Source organism: Anastrepha ludens, chromosome 2 (genome assembly GCF_028408465.1).
Source record: "Anastrepha ludens isolate Willacy chromosome 2, idAnaLude1.1, whole genome shotgun sequence".
NCBI lineage: Eukaryota > Metazoa > Arthropoda > Insecta > Diptera > Tephritidae > Anastrepha > Anastrepha ludens.
In genome coordinates this window covers 81,918,608-81,942,582 of record NC_071498.1, presented here as the reverse complement: position 1 = coordinate 81,942,582, position 23,975 = coordinate 81,918,608, and the positions used below count along the sequence as shown (strand labels likewise).

At 34.1% G+C, this 23,975-nt stretch overlaps 1 protein-coding gene across 1 annotated transcript in view; it reads right to left on the bottom strand.

Annotated features, from left to right (window-relative positions):
* Nucleotides 1–977: 977 nt before the first annotated feature.
* LOC128871959 (uncharacterized) overlaps nucleotides 978–23,975 on the bottom strand; it is a 36,872-nt gene continuing 13,874 nt past the window's right edge. The window contains exon 2 of the mRNA XM_054114167.1: nucleotides 978–1,231. Coding sequence (XP_053970142.1) covers nucleotides 1,214–1,231 — 18 coding nt within the window. The 3' untranslated portion in view covers nucleotides 978–1,213. The remainder of the gene's footprint in view (nucleotides 1,232–23,975) is intronic.

Genomic DNA, 23,975 nt, shown 5'->3' with positions numbered 1-23,975 from the left:
CTACATACCCATACCCATGTGCATATGTAACCTAAATTCGGCGGCGCAATGCAACTGGCTTGTGATAATCATCGTGTCAACCGTAATCAACAACTAGCAAATGGGCGAGCATCCAACTCAATGATAGATTTTTTCCTTCATATTTATAAATTGTTTTTGCGATTTCATATTTTCGCAGATGCTTACCGCAAGAAGCTGCACACTGATAAGCGAAATTGCAGGGCACAAAAAAATATTTAATAACTGTATGAAATGGAATGTGTGATGGAGTGTGTCAAGAGAATGCTCAGGCTAAGAGTGGTGTGATGCAGCCATTATCTTTGTGACCTAATATAACAAACATTTGTAGATTTAAATTGATGGCTGACCATTAATATATTTAGTGCAAAGGAATGAATTGATTGCAGGTCATATTTGCGATTAAAATTTTAAATGGTATGAAATCAAGACGAGGGTCACTATTTATATTGTGCAGGCCTAATACTTAATAAAAAAACGCATACAACGCCTAAATTCAGGAAGAGCCAATCAAAGCTGTTCAGGTCGAAAGTGATTCAAAAGTAAGATTGGATTATTAATTTTGTGCCACCAAATATACGAAAGAGTAGGGAGCAGCACAGCTCACACAATCACCAAAATTCCTTTTATTGTCATAATATTAAATGTAGTAGAAAATAATTGCTAAATTTTATTAATTCAGAGTGGGAGTTAACATTTCTGAATTTTATAGCACAAAAACTGTAAACCAATTGGTAGAACAATTTTTTATTTGTTATAGTAGGAAAATGTATCTATTGTTTTTTTTAACACATTTTGGTTCATATCCACGCCCCTTTTGTTAGTTTATGCAATTTATGTGGAAAAAACCTTCGAGAAGAGAGTAGCTGCAAAACACATAAACCCCAGTGGAAATCAGATTATTCTACGCATAGTTAATAGCGCACACACATATATACATACATATTTTACTTTACATACATATTTTACTTTATTTTATAAGATTTAGAGATATGCAGTGGAATTGTGAAAATATCTCACAGAACCTAGTGTTTCCATTATCTCCAAAATGCCCAGCCGATCTGCGATTAACTGGAACTTAAGTATTCATCCGCACTTTTCGCAATCATTCACTCACAGTTCTTCACTTATTCTTCTGCCATATTCTTCAACTTGTCTTCACTTATAATTTGTGCAAACTTACAAAACGGTTTTCTTAAATCGCATCACATACCTGTAAGAAGAAGAAGAAAATATTGTTAGAATTTAGAAACGTAATGACAATTACAATTGTAATGAAAACAAGACATGTAAAAACGAGAAAGTTTTATTTTTGTAGGGCAACAACACCTCATAATCGGTCAGTAATCGTTCAACAGATATCATAGCCTATAAAATGCACAGTAGTATAAATTTTCTAATTTTAAGACTATTCGGAGAATCAACAAATGTTGCAAATTATAGTCACAATGAGCCGATAACCAGATGTCTCAGGTTGTGTGACAACTATTCTTCTTTAATAAATTTTAATACTACTTTTGCTAAGGTAAAATGTATGTAAAACAATATAAGATTGAAGGCAGAAGAAGAAACGTCAGTTGAATGACTTATAATGCCATGGGTTTAGGGTAAAAATCGTATATAAAGCACAAAATACGAATAGATCCATGGCACATAGATAAAATAAAGGTGATATTTCAAATGTTGCTTCTTTGGAAGCAAGAGCAATTTTGTTATTATCTTCAAAATATTATTTGCGTGCAACATAATTTTCTTTTTTAATTTTTGTGAAAAAAATACATAATCTGTGAGAGGCCATTTATTTGTGAATAAAAAACACTAAGTCAAGCTGTGCAATTTGCAGAAAAATGTGGGCTTATGAAGGCTAAGGCTTCTTCCATGTACTAGCGGTGTGCCACTTACCTAGCATTCTGGAGTATGCGATCATCATTTTAACGTTTTCCTCTTTTTTTAATTATTAGAAAGGATATTTCAAGTGTTTAATGGCGAAATAATTTTTGCTCTGCCATGAAGTCGACCTTCCAATAAATGGAAAAACCAAACAATTTTTTAAGTGAAGTATACATTTTTGTAGAAGTCATGAAGTAAGCGCTTGAAGAGCAATAAGTATAATCGATTAATCTTTACATCAACTAGTCAAAAATGATTTATTTAAACATAGTGCTTCCCGTATATTGATATTTTATCTAGGGTGCATGGCTGTTTCAACCCGAATAGTTTTCACACGCAATGATATGCGTTCGCACACACTTTTTTTTACTGTTCTTATATGATACTTCACAAAAAATTTAATAAAACCTGCTGTAGCTAAGGCACCTATCCAAATTCGATTTAATTTTTCAACAGTTCTTTTTGTTCTTTTGCTAATCCACACGATTATATATAGGTATAGTATAGGGTTGTTCAATAGGTGCGCTTCAACTTTTTTCCGATAGGGAGGGCGAACGACGCAATATTTTTTATTTTTCACTTGTCATTTGTAAACTTCATTAGTATACATTTCATCATGGAACGCTACACACTTGAGCAACGATTGCAAATTGTGCAAATTTTTTATGAAAATAATCGTTCTGTTGCTGCTACTTTAAGAGCATTACGGCCATTTTACGGTCCATTTAACAAGCCGTCCCGTTTTGGGGTTATGTGAAGTCATTGGTCTACAGTAACAAGCCGGCGACGATTTGTGAGCTCAGAGCCAATATTGAACGCGAAATTGCTGGAATTTCGGCCGATTTATGCAAAAGAGTGGTCGAAAATTGGGTTCAACGATTGGACTTCGTAAAACGTGCACGCGGTGGTCATGCAAAAGAAATCGAATTTCATACTTAAATGTATATGTTCAAACTCGATAATAAAAAAAAAATTAGTTAAAAAAGTCAAACCGTTTGTGTTTTATTCAAAAAAGTTCAAAAGTTGAAGCGCTCTTACTGAAAAACCCTATATATATACATATATAATTGGCGCGTACACCCTTTTTAGGTGTTTGGCCGAGCTCCTCCTCTTATTTGTGGTGTGAGTCTTGACGTTGTTCCGCAAATAGAGGGGCCTACAGTTTCAAGCCGACTACGACCGGCAGATATTCTGAGGCCAGTTAATTGAGAGTAGTTATTATTTCCTCATTACACTGCTTTAAAATTCTATAAAAAAATATTACGAGTTTCAAAAAATCGCAGCCGGTCCGGTATTAGTTAACTCCTTTTGTGTAAATTGCGTCCAAAATAAAATACAGATATCACTCTTTTATTAATCACGATGACTTCATCATCTCAAAAGTGAGAACGTTTAAAAGCGTTTTAACTACAGTGGCAAATCTTTTACTTGGACTTATTTGCAATGCCTTCAGGTGCTGATAAGGAAAAATTTCGAAAGAATTTTACCAGCTTAAGCGATAAAAAAGAAATGCCTTTTACGTATTTGGAAGCCGGGCAGTGCAATGTGAATGCCGTTAGTAATACACAAGAAATCTTTAGCTAAAAATACCTGTTCATACAATAAAACAAATATTGGTGTAAAAACATAAAAATTTAAAATGGAAATAAAAATATTAACTAAATAAGTGATACATTATCTTTTTAACAATAACTATTGAGTCGGCATACATCTACGAGTCAAGCATTAAATAGCTGAGTTTTAAAGAATTATCTAAGCAACTACTCATTTATTGCCTTAGTTTAAACCTACTGAATTCAGATAAGATGATTTATCACAGATATTTATTGATCGCTCAATACAAAATATATTCAATCACTTGCAAATGAGCTATTAAATTGTTAATAAGACGTTTGTGTAAAAGTTTGTAAGTTGTATAATTTCTAGAACTGTGTGTGTCTACACATATTTCATGAGAATTTCGTTGCATTTCTCTTTTACTCCCAAAAGTACATTTATGCCAAGACTTGCATTTATGAACCACCCAGATTTATATCTGGCCAAGGATGGACTGTCACTCCCCACGCATTCTCTAAACATTTCAGGGGAATGTTTGTCCAGGTGCAACAACAACAACCACGGATATCTGTGTTCTGTTCGATAGTTCAATAGAGGACCAGAGAGGATATTGTAATCTAGAAGTGGTCGGTGACCATCTGCAATGGAGAAATAGCGCGGAATCAATCAATAACTGGCCAAAGCATTCGTGTATCCACTGGTATCATCTTGCATCACATACAAGACAATGGGAAAGAGAAGAATTAAAAGGTTGGGTTCCAAACCTCAAGTTTTCCCAATTGTCGTTAAAAACTTAGTGGACTTGTGAACTTGACTTGGACATAACAGCAACAACATTAGGAACCAGTGCACCGAAATCGTGGAGTATTTAATCTAATCTTTTCAAGAATTTTTAGTTAATAAATCAAAGGACAGCTATGGCAAAGAACGGCGATGTGAAGATTATTATTGGAACGTTTTTTTTTATATTAAGACCTATTACAGCGCTTTAGAACAAGTTAATCGGAAAATTTATGCTTAACAGTCAAATACAAGGATGGGGAAATCCATATTCAGGTGCGCTAAAGATTTGTATAAATTTCAATATATATGTTTTAGATCTGGCGCTCTAGAGACAGGTAATTCATACATTCCACCTGACTCGGAAATCTGGTGTATAGATGGGCGGCACTCTAAAAGATCGACGTCAATGGGCGCCTGTCCCTCATTATTTTAAGCGGAGATCCATGACACAGAGATTTACGGCAAAGAAACCCTACGGAGAGGTACCACTCACTTTGAAGTGCATCTGTATTTTGCCAGACAGCCAGGCAGCACTGTGTGCACTGCAGTCTCATGCAATGAAATCTAAACTCGTTGAAAAATATCAAAAACAACACCAACCAATAACACTCAACAAGAAAGGAGCACGAAGCAGTTGATCAGCTACAATACCACCAAAAACAACAGCAAGCAGTTAGTTCTGAGGCTAAAAAAAGATTTGTTGGCTGTAGTTATTCGGTTGAAATATAATGGAAATACTAAATACAGAAATACCATGAAAATACTAAAAATGTTAATCTTTAGACGGCCTCATAAAGCACATAAATCAGATTGCACTCAAATAGCGTGATCATTTTTTATGCACCCTCAATTCGAAGGTAATTTGATATTTAGCGCGATTTATCTGCATTGTTCAAGCAACTTAGAAATTGCTAGATTTTAATCACAACTCAAATCAAATTCAATTTAAGGCTAAGGCTGAGAAATGCTATTTGAGAAAGATATCCGATCTAAACGATTGAAAAAAAAGTAAACGAGTTGCTCTGCGTAGAAAAACGAAAACGGAGTATTGAAATGGAAGAAAATTGGAGTAAAATTGCACAACTTTTCCATAAATATAAGCAGTATAAAACAATATAAACAATAAAAATTAGAACAACAAATATGAAAAGCAATGGAATACAATGGGAATAGAAAACAGTGCTTCAAAAATTACCAATCCACGATTGAATAAACTTATAAAGCGTAGTGTTGTGAAAAGTTCAATAACACATTTCATTTCATTTATTAAGTATATGGTTACTATGGACCAGAGGTATAAAAAACAGGTACGATTTAAAAAATTTAACATGCCACTTTAAGTGAAAAAGCCAAACGCATATTTTTATTCATATATATTACGATATATTCATATATATTACGACATATTCATATATATATATATATATACATACAGGGCGCTTACATCCTTCCGAGCGTCTTGATGAAGCCCGCTTCGAACGGCTGATAGTTTTTTGAGGAGCTTTTTCATGGCAGAAATACACTCGGAAGTTTGTCATTACCTGCCGATCGGCGACTTTCTCTTTATTTTGGTTTTTGACAGACATTCGAACCTACGTTTTCCGAATGGTAGTCACGCACCAACCCATTCCGCTACGGCGGCCGTCACGCTTTGGGGAATATTCAAGCTTATTTGCACCAATAGATCTGGGCAATCAATAGTGACATAGACCATGTCATAGATGCCTATTTCGCTTCTAAGAGAGTTATAACGCTTTGGAAAAGTTATATTTCGTAGATTCGAGTTAAAAATCAAAAAAATTAAATGTGAAATTTGTTATCATTTTCTGCACATTTTGTGATCTTTTTTACTGCTTAAAATATGGCATAAAAATTATTCTTAAAATATGTTCTTTTAAATTTTCGTTCGAATGATAATCTTCTTGTCGAACAATCACTGCGAAATCAGAGTTATAAACATTTTTGAGTAAGACTGACACATAAATATGAAAACATTATTGTGTAACTAAACATCCATCGCCAAGAAATTCTTAACCATTCTGAAAAACAGTACATAATAAGAAGTTTAATTTGTTAATCCCACATTTTGACAAAGTAGACACGAGGTTGTTGGCAGGGAAGTTTTCATAAATCCTTGCGTTCTCAGACTATCGTTTTTTCGATCTCTGAATGTAATAATATTTCATTCAATAAAAGTTTGGAAAATGTACGTAAATCTGAACGCTGGAATCATAGCTAACCCAGCAAACGGGATTCAGATCATCAATAAATATGGCAAGCATTTGTTTATAAGTTTATTAAAAAAATAATAATCACAATATAAAAAATATACAACATAAATTTTCTCAAATTTGTTACCAAACTTTTTACACAAAACGGGTGGTAAAAAAACAGCAAAAACCCTAAAGAGAATTAAATAGTTTTTAATTATCCATACTTCTTTTATTTACAATGGAACTGACACACTTTACTAATTTATTTCAATTTAACATGCTTTTGATCACAATTACACAATTCATTTAACCCTGACAAACTCTAACTCCAAGCATAAAAAATTTAAATGACTAACAAATTAAAATTAATTTATAAAATTAAATCGAATCGTGAAAAAACATAAATGTGTACCATTAACATGGCAAACTCTACATAAATTGCAAATCAAGAAGATCTTCACAAGAGATGCTCAGGCAGTACTCGCCAGAACCCACACACTCTCACTAGACCAGCCAGTCATACAATCAAACAATTGGGGTTCAAGTGGATTTTTCGCTTTTTATTGTAAGCACAAATACAACACAAGCAAAGCAATGAATACAATCGCACATTTACATGCATGCGCGTACATATGTACATAAATAAAAATTAATATGATGAAATGGGTGTTGTGGTGGCTGCCATTGAAGTGACTTTTATTTCAATTTTATCGTATTTTCGTATTATAGAGAATTCAATTCATTGATATCAATTTTTCAATTCACATAAATGTGTGCATGCATAATATGTATGTATGTTGTACATACGTACACGCGTGCATAGCTCACAAGGAAAGCCACTGGGCCCGTACCGGTGCCTGCCTAGTGATTATATGCATGTGTACATTATTTGTAAATGTAGGTATGTATGTTAATGCGTTAGTAATGTAGCTAATGATAATAATAAAGAAGAGAAGCAAACAAGTAACAATAGATATTATAATGACGAAAGGCCGTAAAAGCAGTCAACATGGCATGACTTCAGTCAGGCCACTTTCATACGAAATCTGATTTTGGGAAGTATATCAATGAAATGTGTGAAATAAACAAATTTCAGAGAAAAAATCTCATATAGATGCTGAAACTGGAAATCGGAAAAAAAATTAGTTAACAATTGTCATGCAAAATTTGTTGATCTTTTAAGTTAGGAATTTTTTTGAAAATTATTTCGCGTGTTTGCGCAAGAGGCAGAGGTGATGAATTGCTAATGTGACATATGAATAGATTTTGCAAACGATATTGTTGCTAGTGCTCTGCGGATTGTACTACCTTCATATGGAAAATAAATGTGGGTCGACAATTGCGACTCTGAAGCGAAAGTTGTTTCATTTGTTTTTTTTACTTGTGCTTTTTGCTATTTGATATAGAAGAAAATTTCAAACCAATGTTTTAATTGAAGCTTAATTTAGACAAGTCGATACAGTACAGTGGCAACCCTGTTTCGGCCTTTTGGGTACGGTTTTGTCCCAGAAAATATAAAATATTTAGTTATGTAATTATTACTATATTTTTATGATTATATTTTTATTATATTATTTTTATTATTATATTTTTTTTTATTTTTATATCTTTATTATTATACCTACATTCATTATTATATATTTATTATTTATACCACAACAAAAACCATATAACTGACCGTTTCAAACTTTTCACAAAATTTAAAAAAAATAAGGAAAGTTTCATCAAAATTTTAATTTTTTTAGGAAAAGTGTCTGATTCTTGATTTTTTTCCCCCATTTTGTTTTATGCATCTCCTCCACATATACAGGGCCCGCCATCTATCGTTACGGATTTTAACTAGGTATTATTTGAAGAATGATAACACTTAGCTGTCATCTGATTTGACAGAAAATTAGTTTTATTCTTCCGCTGAACGAAAATGGTTGTGTATACGCTCAAAGAACGCTGGGAAATATTGCGACATTACTTTGAAAATCAAGGTAATGTTGCAGAATGTGTACGAAAATTACGTACGGCAATGGGAAGAAGAAAAGCACCGAATGAATTCTGATATCGTTTGACCGCCTCGGAGCTGCGATTTGACGCCGTTGGATTATTATCTTTGGGGTGCCGTCAAAGACCAGTGTTATGCCAACAAACCAGCAACAATTGATGCACTGAAGACCAACATACGCGATGTCATAGCTGAAATACAGCCGCATACAATCGAAAATGTGTTGAAAAATTGGACCGATCGTATGGGATGGTGCATGGCTAGCCGAGGCAGCCATATGAATGAAGTTGTGTTCTATCATTAACCGGAAGGATTGTACTTCAAAATAAAAAAAATAGTTTGGAAAAATATTGAGTAGTTTCTTTTTTATAGCATTTTTAATTCCGTAAAGTTATATGGCGGACCCTATATAAAAAACGTGAGCAATTGTTATATGAAAGAAAATGTGCAAAACCGTCAACAAATGAAACTATTAAAAATCTACGCGATTTTTGAGCCACTTTAAAGTTTAAATAAAAAAAAAAAATAAATAATTGGCGCGTACACTTCTGTTAGGTGTTTGGCCGAGCTCCTCCTCCTATTTGTGGTGTGCGTCTTGATGTTGTTCCACAAATGGAGGGACCTACAGTTTCAAGCCGACTCCGAACGGCAGATATTTTTATGAGGAGCTTTTTCATGGCAGAAATACACTCGGAGGTTTGCCATTGCCTGCCGAGGGGCGACCGCTATTAGAAAAATGTTTTTATTAATTTTGCCTTCACCGAGATTCGAACTAACGACCTCTCGGTGAATTCCGAATGGTAATCACGCACCAACCCATTCGGCTACGGCGGCCGCCTTCACAATATTATACATATATAACATTGAATGGGCTATAAAACTGAATACCCAGAGTATTTCCAATAAATTTCTTATTAAATAGTTTGATATTTTGATGAACATTTTTTAATTGAATTTTTTTATTGTTGTTGTTGTGTAATATAAATAATCATGTTATAAAAATAAAAAAGAAAATTAATAAAAAACAAAAAAGAAAATTAATAAAAAATAAAAGTAGAAGTAAAACAACAATAAATAAAAAAGGAATTAAATAAAAAAATTAGATATTAATTAAAAAAACTAAATAAAAAATAAAAAAAAAAACAAATAATAAAAAAATAAAAAATAAAAAAAAAACAAATAATAAAAAAATTAAAAAAAAAAATCAATAAACAAAAAATTAAAAGCTTATTTATTGTGTTAAATAAATAAAAACTTAGCTTAAGGCCACACATAGCTATAAGCTTATTGTACTTTATAGATAACTGTAAATACAATTGTCAATAAAAAAATAATAATAACAACAAAAAAATATAAAAATAAATAATAAAAAAATATAAATAAAAAACAAATTAAATAAAAAACAAAAACAATTTAATAAAAATATTTAAAAAAGAAATTCATTAAAGTATAAAAAAACAATTTAATAAAACAACTTAAAAAAATTAATTCATAAAAGTATAAAAGAAATTTTAAAAAGCAATATATGTAATAAAAAACAGTTTAATAAAAAATGAAAGAATAAAAATGTAAATATGTAGATTTATTTAAAAATAAAAGAAAAAAACTGATAGGCAAAACTTTTTAAAAGGCAAACACCTGATATATTGTAGTTAGCACCTAGTAATATGCGTATTTATATTTTCTCACTTAAACATTGGGAGGTATATAAATTAAATGGTGTCCTTTTATGTGGTTCCGACATTAACAAAAAATGAGAATATATTCGGTCGTATGTCTACTCTCAGCCACCACATAAAGGAGCCATATTAATTTTATACTGTATCAATTTATAGAATTAATAAATCTTGTTTATCCTTCATAACGTACATGTTATGTAGCAGTGCTTTTTCAACGCAAATTAATTCCGACCAGTACAACACAACAAAGAGTTTATAGATGTTATTGCATATTACCAAAATGAGCTCGTCTACAAGCTTGCAAAATTATTTTTTGTATAACAATTGGCATTCTAGGTCTAGGACTTTTTGGATATTACTATACCATATGAAAGAGCTTTACGTATAAATTTGGTCAGCTGTTTAAAAGTGACCGTTTAAAACAGCCAACTAGTTACCCCGTCGTGCATAATCAGCTGATTACCTTATATGTCGAACCCTGGCTAAAGCCTTACCAAAAAGCTCGCAAAATAAGAAAACCTAAACTAAATATTTGGAGACCCATAAATATTACACAAAAAAATAATAGCCGGATCTATAAGTATACGAAATAGGACCTCTTAACCTTCATTAGGGAGTCTGATCATATATATTAACGGTGGAGTTCCTCTTTTCTTGTATCTATCTCTTATATCTAATACTAAAAATCTTTGTTGAAGGTTCACTTATTTTTCATTTCATTCTAGCTTTTTATATTACATACATTTTCATATATTTCTTATTTTTATGTATTCTTTTAATTAATGAAATTTAATTTAATTTATTTTAATGTAAATTCACGTTTTATGAATTTGAGTTTATTCATCTAGTATTTCTGTGTCAAATTGTCAGGTCTAAAATTTCCATTATATGTACCTATTTGGCTAGCGCCCATTTATAGACTGCCCCTACAATGAATCGAATAAAAAGTTGTAAGCCCGATCGGTAATCTCATTGTATACCAATACATATGTATAGGTATGTACATTTGCATGAATACATACACCTGTAAGCAACGCAAAGTTCACTAAACATTTTCAATTCGCGAGCTGTACCCTTCAACATGCAAAATTAACTGGCAATCAAGGCGAACAAACAAACAAGAGATAGGGTTGAAGCACAAATACGGTTACAGTCAGCTGACTATTTCCAACTGACAAATTGCGATGACAAAAACCTGTCTCAATTCAAAAATTATAGATTTCACTAGCAAAAACAAAAAAATGTATGTAAACATGTGTGTATGTGTATATATGCAAATACAGGGTGAACGATATGAAGTGTTACCAACTTCACACTGCTTGTATCTGTAAAACAGCTCATGACATCTACGTCAAAATTGTTCTAATGACAGTTCAATATATTGTTTATAAGCCATCAAAAGCATTTGCGTCTCAGTTTTGTTGAATTTTTTTTCTGTGATGGAATTCAAAATCACAACCAGCCATTGCTCGTGAGCTCAGTCACCTCAAAGTGAATAAAATGTTTGTGTATCGCACTATAAAACGTTACAATGATACTGGTAGCATTGCAAAACGCATTGGAGGTGGACCAAAAAAACCCGCAACAACGCCACAAATGGTTCGGAAAGTGAAGGCTCGACTTGAACGAAATCCACGTCGAAGTGGAAGAAATATGGCCAAAGAACTGAAAATATCGCAAGACAGCATTCGACGCATATTGAAAAATGAGCGCAAGGTCAAGGCTTACAAGTTCCAAAGAGCACACGATCTTTCACCCTAGCAAAAAAAAGTTCGGTGCGAAAGAGCAAAGGAGTTGTTGCGCTTGCACGAACGTGGCGAATTTCCTAACATTGTGTTTTCTGATGAAAAAAATTACCCAATTGAGCAGTTCATAAACACTCAAAACGATCGTGTTTACTTGACCGAACGTTCATACGAGAATTTGAGCCTACGTATGGCCACTCGAAGCAATTTCCCATCGCAAGTAATGGTTTGGACTGCAGTGACCTCTGATGGACACTCTCCAATCGTTTTTATCGAGCCTGGTGTCAAAGTGAATGCGACTTATTATCGGGAAAATGTTTTAGAAGCTGCTTTAGAGCCGTGGACACGCAAACATTTCGGTCGTAGACCATGGACGTTCCAACAGTTAAAAAATCATGTTCCACACTTCATTTCGTCCACACAATGGCTTTCGAATTCCGCAGACGCAAATCCGATGGACTATTCCATCTGGTCCATTTTGGAGAGCACGGTGAGGACTAAAAAATATGCCAGTATGGATGCGCTGAAAAAAGCGATTATACGGGAATGGGCCAAAATACCTCAAGATCCCATTCGTGCAGGATGCAACTCATTTTTTGACCGTTTGAAGGCTATAGTCAAGGCAAAAGGTGGTCATATCGAGCTAAAGTGAATATATGGTAAAATTGTAATCATTTTTGGACAATTTTGTCTTTGAAATCAATAAAAACTAATTTCACACACAAAAGTTATGGTGTTTTGAATAGATAACAATTCATATCGTTCACCCTGTATATATGCAATAATAAAAATATTAATACGAACATTTAGACACACATATGTACATATACATGTATACTCATACATAGATGTATACATAGGTACATAGATATTTTTATGTACGGCTCGTATCGTCGAAATCACAGAGTGAGTGCTTGAATTTATTAAATAAATGTAGAAAAAGTAATTAAAATTCCACACTGCAAGCAGCAACAAAAATATGCACAACACATGCATATGAAAAGTGTTAATGTAGATAAGAAAAATATGGTTATATGGCTACATGTTTATGTGGCTTGGTGTATTTTAAAAATGGCAACTATGTGAATGGTGGCGTAAGTGGTATGTGGCTAATTTGTAATGTCTTGGATTATTGAAATGAAAAATTCCATTAGAAAAATTAGCTGCACAGCAACAACAACATAAACCTCTGAGCATTTTAGACACATACAGGTAGTATGCACGTTTATATGTATGTGCATGTACGGAGAAACTTGCGATTTGCAAAAAACAAAACTATTTGCAGTTGCGTGCAAAATAATAGAAGTGACTTCAGTAAAAAACCAAAAAATTGCATTACTTAAACAAAAATCCCAATAGTAAAAGAAAAAAATAGCTTAACAAATTGAAAATCAATGGAGAAATAAATATTTAGTTGGATGGCCCAACCTTTTCAGGAACTTTCAAGTTCTTACTAATACAACCTGGAGAAATAATTCTATCAACTTCAAACCTGGCTCCCAGATATGGGGGCGGGAATCATTGAGCCTTAATTTAAAAATTAATTCCAATGGGTTTTTACACAACAATCTTCCGACCAAATACATGAAATCGAGATATGTGTGAGGGAATGTATCCATGAGAAAATGAGAGGAACCCATATTTACATACTTTCAGATAGTCAGGAGGCTTTGAAAACGCTTCTATCTACTGTAATCATGTCAGAAATGGTAAATGACTGTCTAAAACTTCTTAACACGTTAAGGAACTTTCACACAGTATTATTAGCTGGGGTGCCTAGACATGAGGGAAATGAAATGGCTGATCATTTATCTAAAAAATGGGCAATCATGCCTCTAATTGGTCCTGATCCTTTCTGCGAACTTACAAAACGCCACATTAACGAATTTCTCAGAAAGTGGGGGGAGAAGAAATTCGATGAACACGAGCGAAATTCTATCGACGACAAATAAAACAATTTCTAATGGTGAGGAATTGCTGATAAGCTACTTTCGCTCGGCAGAGTAGAAGATTTCAGTTTAAATTTTATTTTGAAATTATTATTCGTAAGAATTTTCCTATCCGTCACTGCACAGTAATGAAGCTGTAATGGTGCATTTTTATCTAAAATGCATTTAATTTTTAACTTTATCTTTATCTCTCTCAATTCTCTTTGTCTTTATCTTTACGCATCTGTTTTTTTATTTTTGCCTTTATCTTTCCTTAATGCTTGTATCGGGCGTTTTTTTCGCTGAATGAGAATTACAATCTGTGTTGACATTTCTGTTCAGTAAGGTTTGGCAAGTCATCATGCCAGAACAATGATTCCAAATTCTGAAAATTTTCTTTGAAAAAACAAAAAATCGTTCACAAAGCTTAAACTATTTTACATGCGGTTTATACACTGGCGGCATCATCCCTCCTTATTCCTTTCGAAATGTGAATGGCGAGCGCTATCGAGCCATGCTGACTGAATTTTTGTTTCCAAAAATTAATCAGCTAAACACAGACGACATTTGGTTCCAACAAGATGTCGCAACTACAGTGCACTTAAAAATCGATATAATGGACTGATCGAATGGATATCATATACAAAAAATATGCCTCGAGATTGTCTACCAAACTATATTATAATAACAAAAATTTATTCAACCTATATTTCTGTTTTGTATTATCATTTTAAGTGGAGGCATATCAACCATGTTTCACTTCCGCGTCATTTTTTTATTTATTTTTTCGCTTTATATTAAACTAATTTGAAATTTGATTAATTTTCTTCACTTCAGCATCAAAATACCATTCGAATGATATATGTGAATTAGTGGAGAACTACTATAAATCGAATAGAGATATTGTAGTATTGAATCAGTCCCAGTCTGGTTGTTTTTGTAGCAGCATAAAGATTCTATAAACAATTACGAGGAATGCTGCTGGAGTGGCAGTCATTGGCATTATATAAATCCGGGTCGTTCCGATAACGTAAAACCGACTGCCGTGGCAACGCCCTGTCTGGTTTCCATGTCATTTTAAAAGTAGGGTATTGGTTAATTTTAGCCCTATTTATACACTTGGTAAAAATGAAGACCATAGAGACTAGGCACTTGTGTGTCGACTTATCTGTTGACATTATTTCAACAACGCAAAACATCTCCTAAAACTTGAGTGTAATGCAATAAATTTATATAACTATATACTGCATTATAAAAATATATTTTATTTGATATGTCTTCGAAAAAAATAAACCTTCTCTCATAAAACCATCGTCATAGAGGCAGTGTGTGAAAAGTAACAAAGATGACTACTAACCATTTACTTCAGGCCTATGCGTGCCAAGAATGTCGTTGAACAGCGGTGCATTTATGTCGAAATAATATATCCAGCAATTAACAACTCGAACATATGTGCATATATGTATTAGCAATGTCGATATGATGGCAATGAAGTTATATAGATTTCGTCTGCAGTTCCATACGCTGTGGCTGTATTTCGCGCGTTCTTTTGTTTTTTCATTTAAACACAAAATTAAAATAATTATAAAACGTCGAAGAACACGGTGAGAACCAGAACCGAAATGAACGTAGCAAAGCTCAATAGTATGAGTCCGTGAGATAAACTTACGACACTTTCATGTTATTAAATTAGCGAAACAAGTAGTTTCAGCTTTGGAAACAGCAGCAAGAGTTGCTCTTGCATGCAATGTAGTGAAGTAGGCAATTTCAGTAGTTAAAGCTTTAAATATCCGCCACAAATCGTGCAAAACTCAACTCAACCGGATATGCAATTATGGATGTGCACATAAGTACATGCATTGTTGTGTACGTGTGCGCATTTTCGATTTTTCGAATTTCTTTAATTTGCGCGACACACTTAAAAAATTTACACACAACAGCGAGCCGGCAGATTTTCACTTTTTCACGCATCACCTGACGTTTGGCGTGATAAATTTCATTTTTGTGCCACTAATTGATTTGCAATTTTTTACTATCTTTATGCGGTTTTCTTGAATTTAAATCTTTAATTAAATGCTCGCACATATTTTAGAGTAAAAATATTTTTATTGCTGTATCACATATACAATACCACAAAATTTTCACTCGTAACTCAATGCACTCTGCAGGGGGTAGATCAAGCGATCGATAGATCCATACAAACGCACACGCACTCACAAGCCCAGTTTCACCATTTCCTCGTCAACATATGTTTGACAAAGTTATTCGTTGTCGATAGCGCTGTTTACGATCACCCAATGTGAACTGCTAAAATAACAGAAACATCACCTAAATGTGATATACTCGTAAATACGTTCATAGACATTCGTTAATTTCGCGAGAAATTAAACTACATATTGCAACGAGTTGAAAAAAACAGCGAAGAGGTTTAACGTCGGACGCACATAGATTTATTTGCTTCTATTCAATTATGTCTAATACAATAGCTTTTGTACAGTTATTGTATTAATTTTTCTTTACTTCTTTATAGTATACATTTAGCCTTTAAATGTGTAAATTCTTATATTCTCTTTTTTCGCGCACTTTCTAGTTGATAGCACATCATAAACTCAGCAAAATTGCCAGCGCAGCGTAACGAATTAAAAGTAACTAGCACCACATATAGTAGAAAATTTACAGAAAAAGCAACATCAACACGAATGACAACGATAGCGTAGCAGTTAACAGCGCTATAAAAATAATAATAACGACTGCGAAGAGGACGAAAATGACAACGTCATCAGCGAAATTTTAACAAAATTAAATTTTATTTAATTTTTATGAATTTTAACCAAGTAAAATTAAACAACGCCAAGTAAGTACTTCAATCCGACCGACCGTATGACGGTAAAAATGTCAAAATGTTTATTTTATTAAACAACAACCAGACTCAAATGTTGCTCGTGATTGGACTGCACTTTGACAACTAAACAGAGCAGTATTGCTGCTTTCAAAAGAGTAGCCACAAATGTTGGGCAAGTGAGCTCACAATACGAGAACGAATTTCAGTTCAGCACTCACGCACTGTATAGCAAGCATACGTGTATCTCACGAATTGCAGCTAGACTCTACATAATTCCAAGTTGCGAGCAACCGTCAAAATCCCAATGCTGTGCTGAGTCACCTCGCGTGAATAAATTGTTACTCTGTTTTCTCAATGTACATCATTTGGGGAACCCAACAGCGAGGTCTGGTAGGCAACAGTTTTAGACGCTAGCAAACCTACACACTGCTAGTTGCTTAGATTGTGTTGGCTATAGCGCTGAATGCAGATATGAAATGTAAAGAGAGAGAGAGCGAGAGAGAGCGCGTCAGAAAAAGTAAGTGGTTTATGAAGAGGCAAGCGCATTTCGATGAAAATAATTGCAGCTAGTCAGAGAGTTAGTATGCTAGCAAATGAGCGAAAAAACTTAGTAAACAGCGGCTCACTTTCTATTTACCAAATACTCACAGCTGCTGATGTCATACACTAAGCAATAAACTTCTACTTGCAAATAATTACACTTATAATAACTAATGGAAACACTACATACATTTATTGAATGCATATTTTGATACTAAGTCAAACAACATTGCCAATATTTATTGAAAATTTAACAGTGAAGTTAAAAGTACAGTACAGTCGCGATAGTCCGACATTTCTTAATCCGACACGTTCGGTAATCCGACAACCTCATAACGTCAATGGATGCAATTGGCATTATTTTATTTTGATCAGTCGTAGCAGAGCAGCAGAGGGGGATTGTGTTTTGTTTCCCGGTCACAACGTATTTGTCATTAAATTTGAACGACGCCAGTTCTCTCGCGATTTCTGACGGTGTTGAAGTGATTTTTTCTGTCTTTTCGTGTTATTAAATGGAACCTTCGGTAGTCCGGAATATTTGATAATCCGACAACGAGTCGGTCCCGTATGTGTCGGACTATCACGATTGGACTGTATAAGCAATATTAACACATTACCAGCGGGAGTCGTAGTAGTACGATTTATCTTGACTGTAGCTTAAAGGTGGTCACCGCGTTACCTAGCATACTTTCGTCAAGATTCCCCCCGTTAATGTGTTAGCACTATAGTAAAGTTAAAGTTCAAATAAAAATTAGTGGAGACTAAATCTTTGAATAAAATTAACAAGATAAATTAACCAGCTCGTGTCGAAGAAACTTAAAGGTAGGTCCGGAGATTTAACGATCGTGAATAAAAATTAGCTGAGTCAAACGCCAAAGCATTTGAGACAGTTACCCAACGCGAAAACCACCTTACACTCTAATAGTTTTAATACGTCTAGTTCTTGTATATATACTTTATTATTTGTAGTTTTTATTGAACGACATTTTGAACTATTTAAAAAAAAATATTTGGACAGCACACATAAAAAGATAAATTTTGTTGCGTAGTGTGACGATAAGGGTTGCTCCAAGGAAATGTGTGCGGGATTAGAAAATAATACACTGCTGCGAATTAGAAAATTATACACCTATATTCATAAGTAAAATTAAATATTAACTATCCTAAAATTCTTTTTTACCCATACCTTTAATCTTATTAGAAAAAATCTTTAAACCTCATTCAGCACCTCGATTCAGCAAAGTTTTCAAAAGTTGCACAAAACAATTTCGCTCCCTCTCTCTATCTCTCACTCGATATTTATTGTAATATCTCAACAGATGTTGCCAGCCCGCATAACTGATTGATTTCGGGGTTTGTTTACACAAAATACACAATTTAGATAGTGAGTTTGTTTTTGGTGATTTATAAATGTGAGTAGGTAAACAGATCAAAGGTACACACCCGAATTCGTGCACCCGCATTCCAATGAAATTATAAAAATACAGTTTTTTTTTATATAATACAACTGTTTTTCGTTTATGTAAAATACACTTCAGGTACTCAACGCTACTTAAGTGGCATACTTTGGTGCATTTAGTGCTGATATAAGTATTTATGCTGCTTAACTTGAATACAGTAGAAACGCGCTGACTCAAGTGTTAACAAATACAAAAATACAGTGGCGGCCATATAAATATAAGCCATATAAACATACATACATAACTCTGTCATTTTTTTACCATCACGGAATGATAAAGTTAATAACAAAACTTCGGAGAAAAAATTGGTTGATTTCCTTAAAAATCTAAAAAAGCGCTGTCTGTGAAATAAAAATCAATTTGTGAAAAAATATCTGAAGAGTATCATGAGTTTCCCAAAAGATTTGAATTCCAACCATCCATGGGTGACGATGGCATCGGAAAATTCTCACCAAAGTCTTAAGAAGGCTTTTTGACTATTCGGCTCATTAAAACAAAAAAACGACTGCGTTTATTTTAGGCGTTCCGCTTCTGATGCCCACTACTGTATGCAAAAGGTACATGTTTATTGTAGGAAATGCTACTTAAGAATTTTCTTATGAGTGTATTGCTCTTTTACCTAGTTTTTGTATTAATTAGCGTCATAAAATATACTTAAGAATGAGAATCTTACCACAAAAGCGCCACATAGTTAAGGAATCAAAACGCGCAAAGGTTTTAAAAGAATTTGTAAATCGATAAGTAAGTTTCTCGAATATTATTAATATTAACCTCCGGCCACCCTTTTTAAGTGTAAAAAACCAAATGTATGATAAGCAAATGGCTTATCTACAAACAAACTGATTGAAGACAAAGAGGTGTTTTTTTGATATTCAAAGAAAAAGCTATTTTTTAATATAAATGATCGGATGTTTACTTCATTATAAAGAGGAAGTTATGCCGTAAATAGTGGACAATAACATTGGGCAAATGACCACCACGACCACGCTTACAGGACATATCCTTTTCATGAAATTTTCCATAACCGAATTGCAAAGTGGTTGGTCTTGTTGAAAATAAACGTTGTCCAGATCAATATCATCCAATTCCGGCCATAAAAAATCGTTAATCATCTCTCGCTAGCTATAGATAATACCTGTTATTGGAGGGTTTTTTAGTTGGACGAAGCTAACAAAATAGGTGTGATAAAGTAAATTTTTTATTTGCAAATCTGAATCTTGCTAAATGTGAAAGTTATTGAAATCCGTTAGAAAAGATCCTTTACTACAATACTATTAACCATTAAATTATTTCCTAAGCATTGCTAGCCAGCTAATAAAAGAGATATTCAGTCTACATAAAAGGTGTTTACAAATTATTTAATGTATGTATGTATATTACTATGTATATAAACCCTTTCAAGAAAGAATGCCAGAACAAAGAGCAAAGACCAAAGAAGCATTCCCATGGCAGCCGGTTCTACGTTACCTCAATGACTCGGTTTTTTTTTTGGCCAAGGGCTGCCGCCCCAGTAAACTAGCCCTGTCTAGTGTACCGTATCCCACCCCCAATTTCTCGTCACAGGAGCAATCCCTTGCAGCACGTTTGCTCCAAGTACTTCTCTTCAGGGCTGGCGTTGAACCCAACCCTGGTCCAGAAGTATTTTACTGCTGCACCTGTCACAAACGGCTCCACCCGAACTCCACCTCGGTTAGGTGCAATAAGTGCAACGGATGGTTTTTTATCAACTAAAAAAAGACCTGTTCGGGCCTTAAGACTCACAGGGAGTGGTCCACAAGGTATGTGGCCACGTGTAGCTCCCGCCATCAGGCGGCCATTACCTCAACGGCGATACCGTCCCCAGTGCCGCCACCAACAATACCTCAACGGTAAGGAGCCCTCAGGCACAACTCCCCTATTGACCCACAACCCTCCTGCTCTTATCCCAGTGCGGAAACAAACCAGCAGCTCTTGGTCCCCCGCACCGCCTGCTCCATGTATCATACCGGAACCGGACAACAGTCCAGTGCAATTCTTACAATGGCTGGTGCCACCTTCGGAGGTGCTCTGGCCTCCGCATCACCCGTGAGTGGACCCGCGACTTCGTTGCCCCCTGCTGCAAAGCTCTACACCCGCAACCGCCCCCTGTGGCGCGGCCGTCCGTCAACGTCAGGCCACAAAAACTTTTGCGGAACGCACAGCAGGACTAACGCAGACAACACCACACGTCCCTCACTCCCCGAGTTACGATCACACTCCCGAGGAGTTTTAAACTCTTACAACTGAACTGCAATGGACTTACGGGTAAGATTTACGAGTCGACTTCATGAGCCAACATGGTATCAAAATAGCTAGGTCCAAGAGACAAAACTGAGAGACTACAGATCCAAACGTAGTGCTACCAGACGGCTGCACAAACTGGCATACAACAGTGCGCCGCTTGCTTTCTCCAGCGATGAGGTTCAGGGGGCCATCAAACACATGAAACCATCTAAAGCCATTGGCCCTGACGGACTAAACATGCTGATGCTGAAAAATCTGGGTCCATTGGGAGTAGAATATCTCACCAAGGTCTTCAATTTGTCTATGGCCACTCTCATCATACCTGATAAGTGGAAATTAGGGAGAGTGGTCCCACTACTGAAGCCAGGGAAACCCTGGACGCTATTTGTGTACATAGATAAAAGATTGCGAATGGTGGCAGCGACGAGAAGGGCTTTTCTAACACAAGCTTTAACTTTAACTATAAATCATTTTTTTCAGATACTTACGAAAATGCTTTGTATTCTATTCGTAGTTCTCTTCTTTTTCTTCTTTTAAGTTTAATATTCATTATTAAACAGTTTAAAATTAGTATTCCAGACATGCAAAGCGGACGTTCGCGTCGAATCGTTTCTGTTTATTCGCTTTGAAATCTTTATTTAATTTTCTAGGTTACTTGTACAAAAGTTGATGACAATCGAAAATTAATGCAAAACGTATTTTGTGCGAACATTTTGTTATCAACTAAAAACCAGTCCTAAACATACAAAATTAATCGCCCTAGCGGAAGATTTATAATTTTTGCAAAGGACGTCGTACGTCAATCATATTTGCAATACAAACAGACAAGTAATGAAGCGCGTAAAGGTCGAAATAAAGATGTCCAAAGAAGTTATTCAAAAACCAAATTGGATGATTAATTTTTCGCCACCTTGTACCTTTAATAAACATACATATATGCTCATAAATCGATGTTACAAATTTGAATCACTTTGGAAAATATTTAAATTTAATTTAAAACTCCACTTTGAAAAGCAAACATACGATAAGTACAAGCTTTGAGCCACTTTGCAATTCATATCTCATATTTAGCATATGATTGGTGGCTTCCAATAAAGAAAAGTCAAATAAAAGTTAACAAAAGTCCACTTCTTAAAATAAGCAGCTAATTGAAAATTTCAAATCGTCAAAAATTATTCAAGGAGCTTCAATAAAAAAAGACTTATTTTGAGCTTCCTAAAAGTTACATATGGTCATACATACATGCATACATATATTAATGTAGAAGAATATTGAGAATCAAAAAGAAATCAAGAAAGAAGCGAAGAGTAAAGCAATTGTTTGAAAAATCATTTAAAATTCATTGCATCGGAAGCCATTAGGGGCGCATAAATATACGTAACACTCAACTAGAAAAAAATCGTTAAGTACATATCAGCTAGAAATTCAAAGCGTATAAAAATGCAGCAAATGAAAAACTCTCACACAATTTTTCAAGATTAGTAATAAACGCAACAGCAACAACAGAAATTACTACTTAAGTAAAGGAGCTCAGAAAATATCAAAAAGTACTAACACCAGTATTCCAAATAATAGAAGCGCGACGAATTAACAAGTCTAACCTTGTTTTTATTTATTTTTTTTTTATAGTGCATTCAACAACAAAAATTATATAACTCAAAGTTCCAAACTGTGGGCGAAATTGACAAAAATTTAATAAATTTCAAAAAGTTATAATCGAAAATTTCAACTTTTTAATCAGAATCCTTAAAAAACTTCTTCCATATAAACCACATGGGAAGTTTGAACCACTGAACCACAATATTGAATGATCTACCTATAAAACTGCATACCAAATTTTGTTTGTTAAAACTTGCTAATTCTTCGCGCTCCTATTATTTTGAACACAGATGTACATGAAGAATTATTTCTATCAAATGCGCTTCTAAATTTCAGTAATACTATAACGCAAATGGAGTTCAATTTTCATTTAAGACATACATATTGTACAAAAATTCTGCCATCGATATAATATATAAAAGGGGATAAATATCAAATAATAATTTCTGTCGTTTGTAAGCATGGAAATTGAAAACCGTTGAATTCTCGGCAATACTAGGTGGTGATGGCGATGTGACAGCATCACAAACAGATGTCGGTTTTATGAATGAGTGCACAAACATAAATACTAACAGAGAAATCACACACTAACTGCACCTAAGCAGTCATAAAATCCACGCTGAATCATTTCAACCGCAATCAAATTCGAATTACCCCGATTTTTTCTTCATCCTCTCCTGTGCGGAAAGATAAAATTATCTAATATTTACGTTCCTACTCATACTCGTATATCCAAATAGTAAAGATAAGAAGTAGTTAATAAACGTTAAGAAATATTACTGTATTAATAAGCAAAGGTTTCTCAGAGCCGAAACGAAAATGAGCCGCCCACGAACACAAACAGAAAAAAACATGGAATTTGGTATCAATATGTAGCAAAGCAACAGTTAGAGAAATTTTATTAAGTCGACAAATTTAACTGTCTGCTCCATGATCCTGACATTTACACTTAAGAATGCGTTTATGTTTGAAGTGTGATAAGAGCTATTGGAGCAGAGCTGTGAACAAAGACTCTGGTCAACATGGACACTGAAGCATTTATAAGTGATATTTTTTTCAAAACTTCGAAATTTATACAGAATTTATAAAAAAAAAAAACAAAAAATTTTAAACAAAATTTAACATTTTTAACCAGAATTTTCAGAAACTTTAAGGCAATAAAACTGCACATTTAATTTTAACTTAATAAAGAGCTCAAAAACTGCCACTCTTTTGCAATTTTTTGCCTGTTTTACAGAAACGACCATCTGTAAAAAATATAGCATAAAAACATTATAAATACACAGTATGTTCAATAAATAACATAACTTTTCAGATGTAGAATAAAACACGTATCGTACTGTGTTCGAAAGTTATTTTTTATTCAAAATAGTCTCCATTTAACTCGATACAACGTTCAGAACGATCAACCAATTTCTGCATGGACTTTTTTATGCCATCTAAGGGAATGTTCTTTAACACCG